The sequence below is a fragment of the Delphinapterus leucas genome, chromosome 20 (assembly GCF_059928025.1).
Source record: "Delphinapterus leucas isolate spDelLeu-1000000601 "Yukka" chromosome 20, BTC_Dleu_Yukka2, whole genome shotgun sequence".
NCBI lineage: Eukaryota > Metazoa > Chordata > Mammalia > Artiodactyla > Monodontidae > Delphinapterus > Delphinapterus leucas.
The window spans coordinates 48,962,578-48,976,586 of NC_143148.1; the positions used below are offsets into that span (position 1 = coordinate 48,962,578).

The 14,009-nt window shown below is 44.5% G+C and overlaps 1 protein-coding gene across 4 annotated transcripts in view; it reads right to left on the reverse strand.

Moving 5' to 3' along the window:
- ADAT1 (adenosine deaminase tRNA specific 1) overlaps nt 1–11,646 on the reverse strand; it is a 22,487-nt gene extending 10,841 nt beyond the window's left edge. For 2 of the 4 annotated variants that reach the window (XR_016391026.1, XM_022583159.3), the window contains exons 1-7: nt 9,371–11,646; nt 9,020–9,088; nt 8,001–8,055; nt 7,198–7,328; nt 3,861–4,464; nt 1,954–2,099; nt 1,324–1,423 (exon numbers count right to left, since the gene is read on the reverse strand). Coding sequence is in view for 3 of the 4 variants with exons in the window: in XM_022583159.3 (XP_022438867.1) it covers nt 1,324–1,423; nt 1,954–2,099; nt 3,861–4,464; nt 7,198–7,328; nt 8,001–8,055; nt 9,020–9,088; nt 9,371–9,539 (1,274 nt within the window). In the remaining variant the exon portion in view is untranslated. The remainder of the gene's footprint in view (nt 1–1,323; nt 1,424–1,953; nt 2,100–3,860; nt 4,465–7,197; nt 7,329–8,000; nt 8,056–9,019; nt 9,089–9,370) is intronic. The other 2 variants (XM_022583158.2, XM_089903327.1) reach the window with 2 other exon arrangements.
- Nucleotides 11,647–14,009: the final 2,363 nt, after the last annotated feature.

Here is a 14,009-nt window from a genome sequence, read left to right on the forward strand (position 1 = left end):
AATAAAAGCCAATTTGAAGATACAAAGTCTTGTTTTCATGGCACCCTTCTTGCCAGTCTGATCACTGTGCAGCTTCATAAATGATTCTCGGGTTCCAGCCTTGACCCACTAAACCAGAATCTCTAGTGGTAAAGCCCAAGAAAGTGTTCCTTTCAAAATCTTCCAGGGGAAACAACAGTCTTTCCAAGAAATGCTGAGACAAGGACATCCACATGCAAAAGAATGAATTTGGATCCCTACCTCACACCTTATAAAAAATTAAATCAAAATGGATCGAAGTCCTAAACATAAAAGCTAAAGCCATGAGAAGAAAACACAAAGTAAATCTTTGTGACAATGGTTTCTTACATATGATACTAAAAGCACAAACCATGAAATACAAAAATAGATAAAATGGACTTCCTTAAAATTTGAAACTTTTGTGCTTTAAAGGACACTTTCAAAAACTGAAAAGACAATCCACAGAACTGGAGAAATTATCTGAAATATATATCTGATAAAGGACTCATATCCAGAATATATAAAGAAATCTCTCAAATCAACAATGAAAAGACAAATAAACCAATTTAAAAAATGGGCAAAAGATCTGAACAGATATTTCTTTAAAAAGATATACAAATGACTAATAAGTACAGTAAAAGATGTTCAACATCATTAGTTATTAGAGAAATGCAAATCAAACCCACAATGAAATAGAACTTAACACCCACTAAAATGATTACAAGACAGACAATAACAAGTGTTGGAAAGGATGCAGGATAATTGAAATACTCATACATTGCTGATGGAAGTTTAAAATGGTGCAGCTGTTATGTAAAACAGTTTGGCAGTTCCTCAGAAGTTAAATTAAGGTTATCCCATGACCCAGCTATCCCACTCCTAGGTATACCCAAGAGAGTTGAAAACAAATGTCCACCCAAAAGCTTGTATATGAATGTTCAGAGCAGAATTATTATTTATAATAGCCAAAAAGTGAAATAACCCAAATGCCCACCAAAGGATGAACAGATAGGGGCTTCCCTGGTGGCGCAGTGGTTGGGAGCCCGCCTGCCAATGCAGGGGACATGGGTTCGAGCCCTGGTCCGGGGAGATCCCACATGCTGTGGAGCAGCTAGGCCCATGTGCCACAACTATTGAGCCTGCGCTCTAGAGCCTGCGAACCACGGCTACTGAAGCCTGCTCGCCTAGAGAAAGCCCGCGTGCAGCAATGAAGACCCAACGCAGCCAAAAAAAAAAAGAAAGAAAAAGAAAATGTTCTGGAATTACAGGGTGGTGAGGTGTGAATGCACTGCCACCATCTCCTTCTGCCCCAATATGCTATACCTGGCTTGAAGGCGTCCGATTCCTTTCTTTGTTGTTCCCTGCGGAAAGCCATTGGCGGTGACATCCAGTGGCTGCTCAGGAACTGCACTCCAGCCGATGGCTATGAAAAGATAAGATTCTGGGGTTAAAACTGTTCAGTTTTCTGTAAATGTCAGAGGTATTTTAATAAAAATATTCCCCTACCACTGAAGACTCATGAGAGCTGGATATGATGCCAGAGACAGTGGCTGCCACTCTGATGCCTGGCCTCCAGAATACAACAGTATAAGTGGTTCATGATTCATCATCACCACCACCACCACCATCATCATCATAGCTAACAATCATTGAGTATTTATTACATGATGAACCCAGTAAATGCACGAAACAGAATTTCTCATTTATTCTTCGTAACAACCTGACAAATGATATTCTTATCCGAAGATGAAGGAACTGAGGCTAAGAGAGGACAAGTTGCCCAGGGTCATAAAGAGTGTGAACTTGACCCAGTGTGGGTATCTCCCGAGCCCATGCTATTGACCACTTGAGTGGTAAACTGCTACCCCAGGCTGGGAGGATGCAGTCCCTTCCAGGCCACTCTAATGTCCAGGGACAAGTTACTCCAGAGCAAGTGGAACATGGATCCCTTACCTGCCCCACAAGGAACAAGTCGGCCTTGGTTCTCAGCCTTTTTTGCCTCTACTGCACAGCGGCTCTGTTCAAATAGTAAATCTGACTGCTGTAGTTTCACTTCTTGAACTCCAAAGCCTTCAGGTAAAGCTGAGACATTCTGACACCTAAACGTGAGGGGAAAGGCGTGTAGTTTAGGCTCACTCATCGAGAAAGAGAGTATCTAGGACTGTGGACCACATCACCACCCATGTCTCAGTGGGAGGCAAAGGCCTTAGAAGGTGTGTGGATTTATTTATTTATTTATTTATGGGGAGGATGGTATAGGAGGTTGTGACAGAATAGAATCCAGATCCTATGAACCTTATGGCTGAAGAAAGATCTCTTCCATCACTCTGAAGTGACAGCTATAAACTGAGTCACCACCCCTCAGGGACTTCAGTAACACCGAACTCCATTTCTCATATTGGCTGTGAAAGATTTGAAAACCTTAACAAGAAATACTAACCTGTCGGCATCAGCTTCCTAGGGAGTCCATAAAACAGGCCAGAAACCAAAATTATACTATAATATAAAAGCTTCATTTTTTTCTCTTGAATATTTCACACAAACTAGATGCCAACATGTAGTGGGTCTAGAGCGGAGCAGACAGCAACTTAAAGTCTTGGAATCAAGAAAACATGGAAAACAGAAAATGTCTTGGGCACAGTGCCTAGGATTGCCTTTTTTCTCTTAACATATTTATTGGCATATAGTTTATACACCATAAAATTCACCCATTTAAAGTTATAATTCAATTTTTTAAGTATAGTCACAGAGTTGTGCAACAAGCACTGCAATCTACATTTTCGTCACCCCGGTGAGAAATCCTGCACCTAACGGCAGTCATTCACCATCCCCTTCTCCAGCCCCTGGCACCCATGAATCTACTTTCTGTCTCTATGGATTTGCCTATTTTGGACATTTCACTCCATGAAACCATACAACGTGTGGCTTATTTCACTTAGCGTAAGATTTTCAAGGTTCATCCATGTTGTGACATGTATCAGTCCTTCATTCCTTTTTGTGGCTGAGTAACATTCCACTGCAGGGAGCTACCACCTTTTGTTTATCAATTCACCAGCTGATGGACATTTGGGTTGTTGCACATTTGGGCTATTATGACTAATGCTGCTATGAACATTCATGTACAACTTTTATGTGGATGTATGTCTTCATTTCTCTTGTGTATGTACCTGGGAGTGGAATTAGTGGGTCATATCCTGGGGCTGCTTCCAAGAGTCAGGTTTAGGAGTGGTACATTTGACAAGGGCCCACAGACCTCCCCTGGTCATGGCCTTATCTGCCCTCAGTTACTACAGCATTAATCAGGTTTGGCTGCCCTTCTTCAGGGAGACCACGCTTGAGTGGTCATTTGTCTTTTTTTCTTTTTAAAAAATTAACCCTAATGTCTGAAGGTTTTTAAACATTATAACAGCAATATATGCACACTGCACAAAAATTAGAAAATAGAATAATCACAAAGAAGAAAAAAATCACACATAATACCACAACTCAGTGGTAATCATATTAATACCTTGGTGTATATCCTCCTATAAATTTTTTCTATGGGCATATATACTTTAAGACCGAAACGAACTCGTTTTACCTTCTAAATTGCTCTTTAAACATTATAAGCATCTTTCCATGTTAAATATTCATCAATATTAGTTGTAACAAAAATCACAATCTTCTATTGCTGGCCATTTCAGTGGTTTTTTTTTTTTTTCCTTAAATTAGTACACACAAAGCTAAATATTTGAGCACTTTCTTAATTATTTCCTTAAAACAAATTCTTAACTCTTTGTACGTATGTATGTATGTCCAGGCTCTTTGGACATATTCTCAGACTGCTTTTTGGAAAGACTGTTCCCTCCCTGCCCTCTCACCTCCCAATCAGTGCTCTCTGCATGGCCTCCTGGCTGTATGGGCACTTCCCAATGACCACAGCTGACAGGTAGATGGGCTCTTCTAGGAAGTGCATCAACAGTGCCCCCTGGCATCCGAGGACGTTCCACCGTGCCAGCTTGTCACTGCAGGACATGGAGCAAGTCCTGTCCCCCCGGCCTGGCTTCACTCGGAGCAGCCCCACCCGGTGATAGGCAGCACCAGGCTTCCCTGAGTCTCCAGCTTCTCCAGGCACACACTTGGCTCCAGTTCTATAAACGTCCACCACTTTGGCGCCACCGGGGGCCATTCCAGTGACAGTGGCTAGTTCCTCTGCAGTGAGATTAGAGCTGCTGACATCTGGTGAATTAGGGCCACTTTCCTGGTTGCCAAAACTCTGATGGTGAGCCATACCATCAGGAGTCCTGGGCTCAAGCCTCATCTTTTTGGTCACAGGACTATCTGAGTCTTCACATTTCCTTTTATCTTCAGGAGCTTCTAGGTTACCACTAGCTTCTACTGATGGATTATTGGCCCAATCTCTACTGACAGGACAGCAAGGCTGATCTTCAAACTCAAGCATTGGAATGATGGAGGCATCCCCACCTGTAGGAGAAGAAATCACTTAAACCAGTGGTTCTCAAAGTGAGGCCACCAGACCAGCCACATAAGCATCCCTTGGGAACTTGATAGAAATGCAAATTCTTGGGACCCACAGTAGCCCTGTTGAATCAGAAACTCTAGAGGTGGTACCCAGCAGTCTGTTTTAACAAGGTCTCCAGGTGATACTGATGCAACGTCAAGTTTGAGAACCACTGACTTAAATGAAGCTTAATTCTATTCTCCCAGCTACCTGAGTTAAGAACACTTGGCCAAATTTCCCTAACAAGAATTCTCTGAGGTTCTTGCTGAAGACCGTATCCTAGACCCATTGAGCTAGACTCTCTCAGTGGGAGGAGTCTTGAAAACTGAATTGTTTAACAAAGATCCCAGGTGATTCTTACCACAGAAGTTTTGGAAACACTAGTAGACCAAGGTTTCTCTACCTCCACGTTGACATTCTGGGCCAGATAATTCTTTGCCATGGAGGCTTGCCCTATATATTACAGGATGTTTAGCAGCCTCCCTGGTCTCCACCTACTAGATACCAATAGCACCCCTGAGTCTGACAATCAAAAATGTCTGCAGATGCTGCCAAATGTCCCCTGGGCAGCAGAATGATCCTGAGTTGAGAACCCCTGGCTTAGAATGAGCACAGTTTCTCAAGTGCATTCTGTGGAATATTATTCCATAAGATGCCTTGGAAAACAAAAGTGGATGGTTGATTTCATGGTTAAATAAGTTTGGCAAATAATGCTCACAATTTCCCCATCTTGCACATCCTCACAGTAAAGACTCAGTAAATTACACAACTGGTGTTTCCCCAAGCTGGTTTAGAGGTTTCTGACCCACTCTGTGTTTACAGGTAATCAAAGAAAACCAGAGGTCAGTAAAAAGCACACCGCCCCTGTGAGAAGGGAGCTTCTTCTTCAAACACTAATGTGTATTGCTTTTCTAAAGTGTGTAAATAATACGTCTGTGGTCTTTATAACCTAAGAGTGGGAAAGGCAAGAGATGCAGAAGTGGGAGTGTTGCCAGAGAGGCTGGCTGGCAGGCTTCCAGAGACCTCACAAGGTGACAGTGACTTTGGAGAATTCCCCAGGGCCCACCTCCCACTCTGAAGGCTCAGAGATTTGATCTTGACAGATGCCTGAACTCAAGAGGCTGACTCATGCTAATACAGCTCACAAGTACCAGTCTGAAGTAGCCAATCCAGGCACCAACTTATCAATTAGTAATGAGGAATAAATGCCAAGGGAGCCAAATAGTCACATTCTCTAGGTAGTGTTCTTTCTCCCTGCAGACAAACCATCGGTGGACATCACACTGTAAAAGATTACCCATCACCCTGGGAGTTAGATCAGTGGTTCTAAATTTTGATTTCAAAGACCAGTAAAATCTCCAGAAGATTTTAAGACGACTAGAGTGTTGACAACTTTTTATTCCACCAAGTAAGATCTTTAAAAATCCTATTTATCATTATTTTAAAAATGCATAAAAATCTCATAACCTTAAAATGGAAAGAAATTAGTGTTTTGAAAAACTCACTGAGTAGTCCTGATTTTTCTCATCTGGCCATGGACCAGTACACTCTCACAAAGCAGTACCAGCCTGTAGACCACTGATTTATGTCCTCTGATTAGGCGGTCAGGCCAGCTGTGATCTCCAGATGTATCTCTCCACAGGAATGCTACACCTCCCACTGGGATCAGCCAGGCCCTGGCTATTCAAAATGTGATACATGGGCCAATACCACTGGCACCACCTGGGAGTTGGTTAGAAATGCAGACCTCCGGTTCTACCCCAGACCTACTGAATTTGAATCTGCATTTTAACAAGATCCCTGGGTGATTTATATGCATATTACAGTTTGATAAGCACTGAGTTAGGAAACAACCTATCAGGGCACTGCTAAGAATAGAGTATGGATGAGTCCTGCCTCCCTCTGTATGTCATTTTCCTGTTCTTTCATAAGCTATATTATATTTTTGATTTGAGTTATGATCTTCAGTTATTGTCTCTTAAGAGTGATTACCTATCTGCTCTAATTGCATAGTTAATTTTAAAATTTAATACTCAGGGGACAATATTATATCCTTATTTCAAAGTTTTTAGGGTGAGGAAATTTTACTACCATCCCTGAACTGTTGTCTACAAAGGGTAGGAATTATTCCCAATTTTCAAGACAGAAAAACAAAGGATAGAAAATCGGCCAGGTCTGGTCTTCCTGCCTAATGCAACCAGAGCACCTGAACATCCCCTTACAACTCATCAAAATTTACCTTAACTAACCATGACTGTCTACATTTCCTAAAAAACTAAAGGGTAAGCAAGGGACTAGTCTTATTCACTGCTACATAACCAGTATGTCACATTTGCCTGACAAGGAGTAGAAAATTTATGTTTAATGAATGAATGAAATGAGTTTCAGGATAAATCACCATAGAACTCAGGGCTTTGGACCTCTAAGCCCTCTTGTTGGTTTTGGACCTTGTGGGGTCTCAGCTTTAAGCTTCCAAATCCTGCTTGGGAACTGAGAACTGAATAATAGTATGAGTGAAGCTCCCTCCACTTTTCCTTGGTAGAGACGTGATTAGGCACACTGGGCTGTTCACAAAGAGGCACTATCAATGGTTGTAGCTACACTTCATCTAAGGTGTTTTTTTGAGAAACTATGGATAAGACAACAATAAGGAAGCAGACAATGTAACATGAATCCAAAGGCATTAATATACTTACAGGGTGTATGGCTGGAGAAAAACACAAACAAGAGGTCTGGTCTGAGTTTCCACAGTCCTCTCTGAGTTCCTGGGACAAAGATGGATTCCTCCTTCAGGGTGGCTGCCAAGTGGAGCTGATGGAGAAGGTACCTAATGGGGTGCAGGATGTTATCAGAACGAACAACCAGTCTCTGTGGTAAAGGGAAAGACTCTGGCTGCGTGATTACTAAGAAAGAAAGAGATACTGCAGACCAATGGGACTGGTAGCGACTTGGAATTATGAGAATGACCTAGCCCAGTGATTCTCAAAATGCGGTTCCTGAAACAGCAGCATCAGCATCAGCTGGAATTTATTAGAAATGCAACTTATCAGGCTCCACCCAGATCTGCTGAATCAGAATCTCTGGGGATGGTCCCAGCTATCTAGCTTTTTGTTGTTGTTGTTGTTTTTGCGGCCTCTCACCGTTGTGGCCTCTCCCGTTGGGGAGCACAGGCTCCGGATGCGCAGGCTCAGTGGCCATGGCTCACGGGCCCAGCGGCTCCGCGGCATGTGGGATCCTCCCGGACCGGGGCACGAACCCGCGTCCCCTGCATTGGCAGGTGGACTCTCAACCACTGCGCCACCAGGGAAGCCCTGGGTTTTAACAAACCCTCTAGGTGATTCTGACGCACATCAAGCATGAGAACCACTGTCTAGATGAGCACTATTTTAAGTGCAGTTCAGAGGCCTACATAATCAGTATTACCTAGGAGCTTATTAGAAATGCATATTCTGGGGCCTCCACCCAAGCTAAATCAGACTCTTTCGGGTTATAGCTTTACCTTTGGAAGCTCCTTCTGGCTATGACCTCAGCATGGCTATCATTGAGGATGTCTCCTGTGGCAAAGACAGGACATTGGTGAAAACATATGGAACCTGGAGATTCCCTGGTTCCTAAAAGCAGAACATAGTAGCTTCTCCCAGCACCCAGAATGACCACGTAGCTCCTGGAGGGCTTTGCCTGAAAGTTTTACAATCATTACTGGCAAAGCATTTACAGCAGGGTTTCCTCAACTACTGACATTTAGGGTTGGAAAATGCTTTGTTGAATGGGGCAGAGGGGCGCGGTCCTGGGCTTTGCAGGATGTTTAGCAGCATTCCTGGCCTCTACTCACTAGAGACCACTAGCATATTCCCCTCTCCCCAGTTTTGACAATCAAAATGTCTCCACATATTGCCTAATGTCTCCTGGAGGGCAAAATCTCCCCTAGCTGAGAACTCCTGATTTATAGGGAAATCTTTATATGGAGGAGAAGAGTCCAGATCTTTTGTACCCTCATGCCATACTTGTGCTCATAGTGATAAAATTCCATCGAATTCTATCAATAGTGGTCCTGGAACAGCTTCACCATATCCAGGAGGAAAGGCTAGGAGAATGAGGAAAGCAAACTGGAGGAGGAATCTGTTAACTGGCAACCAGAAGGTGAAGATGCCAGACCTCTAAGGGATTTCCCTATTCTTTCTGGTGCCAAAATCTCCATTTAATGAAAGATTGCTTTGTGGGGCTTCAGATCTAATATGGAATAGCTAAGCCCAGGCAACTTTTGGTTTGAGCATGAAAATACTGGCCAACTTTCAAGCCACTCAGAAAGATGTTCTTGGTGGCCTTTGCTTCCACAGCTTACTTCCATTCTTTAAATGAGTTCTGACCTTTCAACTGGAGCGACAGTCAGTGGGAACTGAAAGGTCAGCCACCTAGCGATATTGCCCCTTTGCTCTGCCGAGAAGAGGAACGGATAACATACACACCGGTTTCCAAAAGCTCCCTAACAGGCCCTGTTCAGACCCCACCGGGGCTTACCGCTCTTCCTCATTTTGGACTGGCCTATGCATTTGGTTCCTGTTCCCATTGAGACAACTTCCTTTGTCACTGAGGGGGAAAAAAAAATCATTACGTGTGCTCTCAGAATCTGAATGATCTATAGGTTTAATAAGTCTGCACACTGAGTCCCCCAAAGGCTGACTTAACTGTGCACTGCGGTTCCAGCACGGCCATCTACCACCACCAGATGTACCCCGCCCCCTGGCGGGGAGCAGCGGAACATGCCCAACATCGCGGTTTACACCCAACCGCCATCGTCCCTGCCTAGCCCTGCGTAGTTCTACCATCTCCTACAGGGAGAGACAGCGTTCCAGGGAGAAGAGGTCTCACCTTGCACCGGTCTGTCAGGGCGGTCGCAGGCCTGGTCAGCTGTAGGTTGTATCTTCACCACGGCTGCCAGCAACGTCCACTCGCGGTTGGGCTCAGGCTTCCCTTGCTTGGGCAGCCTGCTCCCATAGTGCTCATAACAGAGCCGCGCAATCTCATCCGCGGTCCACATGGTGTGAGCTGGTGCTGAGGCCCTGATCAAAACCCACAACCATCAGAAGGGCAGAAAGGAGAACGAATGCAAGATGCTACAACCCTGCACCGGTGCTTCAGCAGGCATTCAGATATAGCCCATTCATGTTCATACTGAGGTTTCTCAGTTCAGAACCCTATGTATCATCTTCTCCTACTACCCCTCTGCCTTCTTTTCATCTTTAATGAAAGACTAAAGAAGTCCCAAATCTCACAACCCCAGAAGATACCCTATTTCTTCAAGCTGCTTTTTTTCTTCTTCTAATGTTATATATTTGACATGTTTCTAATGAATCTGAACCTAACTACTCAAAATGAAAGCATATGAGAGGGAAGTATCCTTGTTACTCCAATTTTCATTTGGAAATAGCATGTAAAATAGCTGAGGCTGCAGACCTCAGCTTGCTTTGGACAGACCCTCACCATACAAAGTTTATCTTTCCGGGGAGAAGGTTTTTCTTTTCCGTCCTCTTTTTCAGACGTTGTACTTGTCATTCCGTCATAGCAGATAGTTTACCTCCCTCTAGTAAACCTCCACTGATGCCCCCATCGGGAAAGCAACCGTTTAATTTCTTCTACAGCGTTTTATGATGCAGAGGGGAGAAGTGACAAGAGTCTAGTGGTTTCTCACCAGTCAAGTGTTCTGCTTCTCAGAGTGAGTCCTTTGGAGTTAGCATTTCCGGATTCTCATCCTGCTTTTGCTACAAAGTAACTGTGCGATACTGCGTAGATTACTTAACCTTTCTGTATCATCTGATAATAGAGACAGTAGTATGTAATCCACTGGAGTTACTGCGAGGCTTAAATAATTACAAAAAGCAATTGGTACAACGTTGAGCATAATTAATGTCAACTGAGATTAATATTACAAAAAAGAACACTTGAATTTCCTGATTGATTTGCCTTGGGCTCCTTATCAGGTAGTGGAACTGTAATGGACACGTAAAACCATGAATAAGAAACCATGAAGCAGATCAGACCTAAAAGAGGCCTAGAATACTTCCCTGGAAACTCTCTCACTCTTGACTCTATGGATGCTCACTCAGTGACCTCATTTGGACTCAAATGTATGAAAAGCTTCCTAGTAGAAAATAAGATCATATGGTGATGCACAAAGCCAGACATGTCACCAAAAACAAACAAACAAAAAAGGCTCTACTGAACCCCAATGCATATAGCAGACAACTGACTTTCCTACAACGAGAAAAATTGCGTTGTGTTAAATTAATTAAACAAGGAAGCCATTAGATCGATGAGGCTCTAATGCTGTGGTGGCCTATTTAAGCAAACCAAGATCTAAGTATGTTGGGCTTCCCTGGTGGCACAGTGGTTAAGAATGCGCCTGCCAACGCGGGGGACACGGGTTTGAGCCCTGGTCCGGGAAGATCCCACCTGCCGCGGAGCGACTGGGCCCATGCACCACAACTACTGAGCCTGTGCTCTTGAGCCTGTGAGCCACAACTACTGAACCTGTATGCCACAACTACTGAAGCCCACACGCCTAGAGCCGGTGCTCCACAACAGGAGAGACCACCGCAATGTGAAGTCCGTGCACCACGACGAAGAGTAGCCCCTGCTCACAACTAGAGAAAGCCCGCGCACAGAAACAACGACCCAACACAGCCAAAAGATAAATAAATTAAATTTAAAAAAAAAAGAAAAGTTAAGGTAATTCGGCTGCCAGAGGAGAAAGGCTTTAGAGGAGTTGGAAGTGAAGCCTACTTCCCTTAGACCCCCTCCTCAATATCCTCCAGGGGCCCGGGTGGGGCCCATTAGGAGACTCCAGGCCCCTGCAGCAGGGACAACGTGCGTGCCTGCCCCCTTGGGCTTTGTGGGATGCTGCCGAGAGGCCACGCGCCCCGCTCTCGTCCGCAGTAGGAGCTTTCTGCACGGGGAGACGTTGGCATTTCCCTGAAAGGAGCCGCATTTTCCCACCGGACGCGCGGTGCGAGAGGCGCGGTCCTGATATCCTCTCCCCACACAAAAAGGGCTCCGGAAAGTCGGACAGAGGGGGCCTCACCCAGGACCCCCAAGGTCCCCCTTATTTGCGCGCCCTCGGCCGCACGAAGCCACCCCCTTCACAGACGCTCCCCTCCCACCTCCACAACGCGAGCTCTCGAAGGGAACGAACAGAACCCGCGCGGCGCAACGGGCGTGACGTCACAAAGAGGCGGCTCTTTCAGGTCAGTCTCCGGAGGCGCGCAGTGCACGCTGGCTCTTGTAGTCGTTCAGGGGGCGGAGCCAGGGGCGGCTGGGCTGATCCTTAGAGTCTAGCGACTTCCGGCGCTGTGCTTAGGCAGCGGTTAAACGGGCTCAGGGAAGCTGACTACCCGGTAGGATAGATTCAAATAGTAGAATGATTTCGTATCCTGGAACACTAGTCTGAATTTTTGTCTGAAACATCGATGTCCAGTAGAAATATAATTCGAGCCAGATATGTAATTAAAAAATTTCTAGTAGCTACATTTTAAAAAGTCAAAAGAAATAAGTGAAATTAATTTTAACCATATATTTTATTTAACCCAGCATATTCAACATATTTCAACGTGTAATCAATATTTTTAAAATAAATTTCAGATATTTTACATTCTTCTTTTCATACTAAGTTTAAGAAATCTGGTGTGTATATTACACTTACACTACATCTAAGTTCTGACCAGCCACATTTCAAACGCTCAATAGCCATATGTGGCTAGTGGCTTACCATATTGGACAGCTCTAAACCTTCAGATTGTCAGGTATAGGTAGTATAGCTGTCTTGGATAGTTCAGGAGCCTGTACCATTCAGCAGCTCTATACCTCAATTACTAAAGATGAGAGAATTCACTTTTCTTACTACCCCTCAAAAGCTAGAGAAGAAGTGCAACTTACTTGACCCCCATCTTTCTCTCTAGATCAGAGGAAAAGGGCCACAGGCCTCCTCCAAGTGTCAGGACCCTGATCCTCGTTCCTCTCTCCATGTTTAGTTTTTTTTGTTTTGTTTTTTGTTTTTGGCCGTGCGGCATGTGGGATCTTAGTTCTCTGACCAGGGATCGAACCTGCGTCCCTTGCATTGGAAACGCGGGGTCTTAACCACTGGACTGCCAGGGAAGTCCCTCCAGCATTTTTAATCTGCGACTGACTCCTTGTCTTTAAAGACTCCTGGTGGGGGAATCATCTTCCAGGGTTATCTCAGGGATTAGTACCACCATTTGTCTAGTTGCATAAACTGAAAAGTGAATCACCTTGTCATTTCCCTTCCCTTCACCCCCATAATATAATCCAATATATAATCCATTACCAAGTCCTGTTGAGCTTTCTATCTCTTGAGTCCATCCAATTCTGTCCATTTTCATGGCAACACCCTAGTGTGAACTGCTGTTGTCTCCCTCTTGGACTGCTTGTTAACCTTGGACTTCAACCTCTTTCTGCCCAACTCCAATTCTTTTTCACAGAGCAGCCAGACTGATGTTTTCAAAATGCAGATATGATGTCACTCCCTTGCTCAAATGCTTCAGTGGTTTCCCAGCACTTTTAAAATGCAGACAAAGTCCCATAGTAGGGCTCACAGCCCTGTATGACCAGCACCCTCCTGCCTCATCTGTTGGCATATTTCTTTGGGTTTTTATATCTAGTGGTATTGGTCTTCTCCTTGTTCTTTCCTCGTCAGGGCCTTTGCACTTGTTGCCACACTATGGAAAGCCCTTCCTTCCCTTCTTTGACTAGTTAGTACTCTATCTTCCTTTAGATCTTCCTTCAGATCTTCCTCAGATCTGATGTCCTCAGGGAAGCCTTCCTTAACTAGGTCTGTTAGAGTTTCTCAATACCCCATGGATCTCTCCTTCAAAGCATTTTCCAGAGTTGCCATTTTTTGTTTTTTTTGGGGATGATTTATTAAATATCTATTTTCTTAAAGGATTTTTTTTTAAGATTTAATTTTATTTATTTTTGGCTGCGTTGGGTCTACATTGCTGCGCGCCGGCTTTCTCTAGTGGCGAGCGGGGGCTACTCTTCGTTGTGGAGCACGGGCTCTAGGCACGTGGGCTCAGTTGTTGTGGCACACGGGCTCTAAAGCGCAGGCTTAACTGTGGTACATGGGCTTAGCTGCTCTGCGGCATGTGGTATCTTCCCAGACCAGGGATCAAGCCCATGCCCCCTGCATTGGCAGAAGGATTCTTAACCACTGTACCACCAGGTAAGTCCCCTTCCAGCTTTCATTCTGTTTGTCATTTTTCCTGCTAAACCGCACAGACAAGATGTCTACTGCTGCTTCAGTTCCTCTATCCCCAAGCTCTTTGAGGCCAGACAGCTGGCATCTGCCCCCAGCCTACTACTAAACAGCTCTTGAAAGATCACTTGTGACCTCATTAATCCTTGTTGCCTTTTCCAATGGTCCACATTGACGGTACAGTGGTGCCCGAAGTCCAGTCCCTTATCCTGGTGAGTTGACTTTTCATTTTAATTAACCACC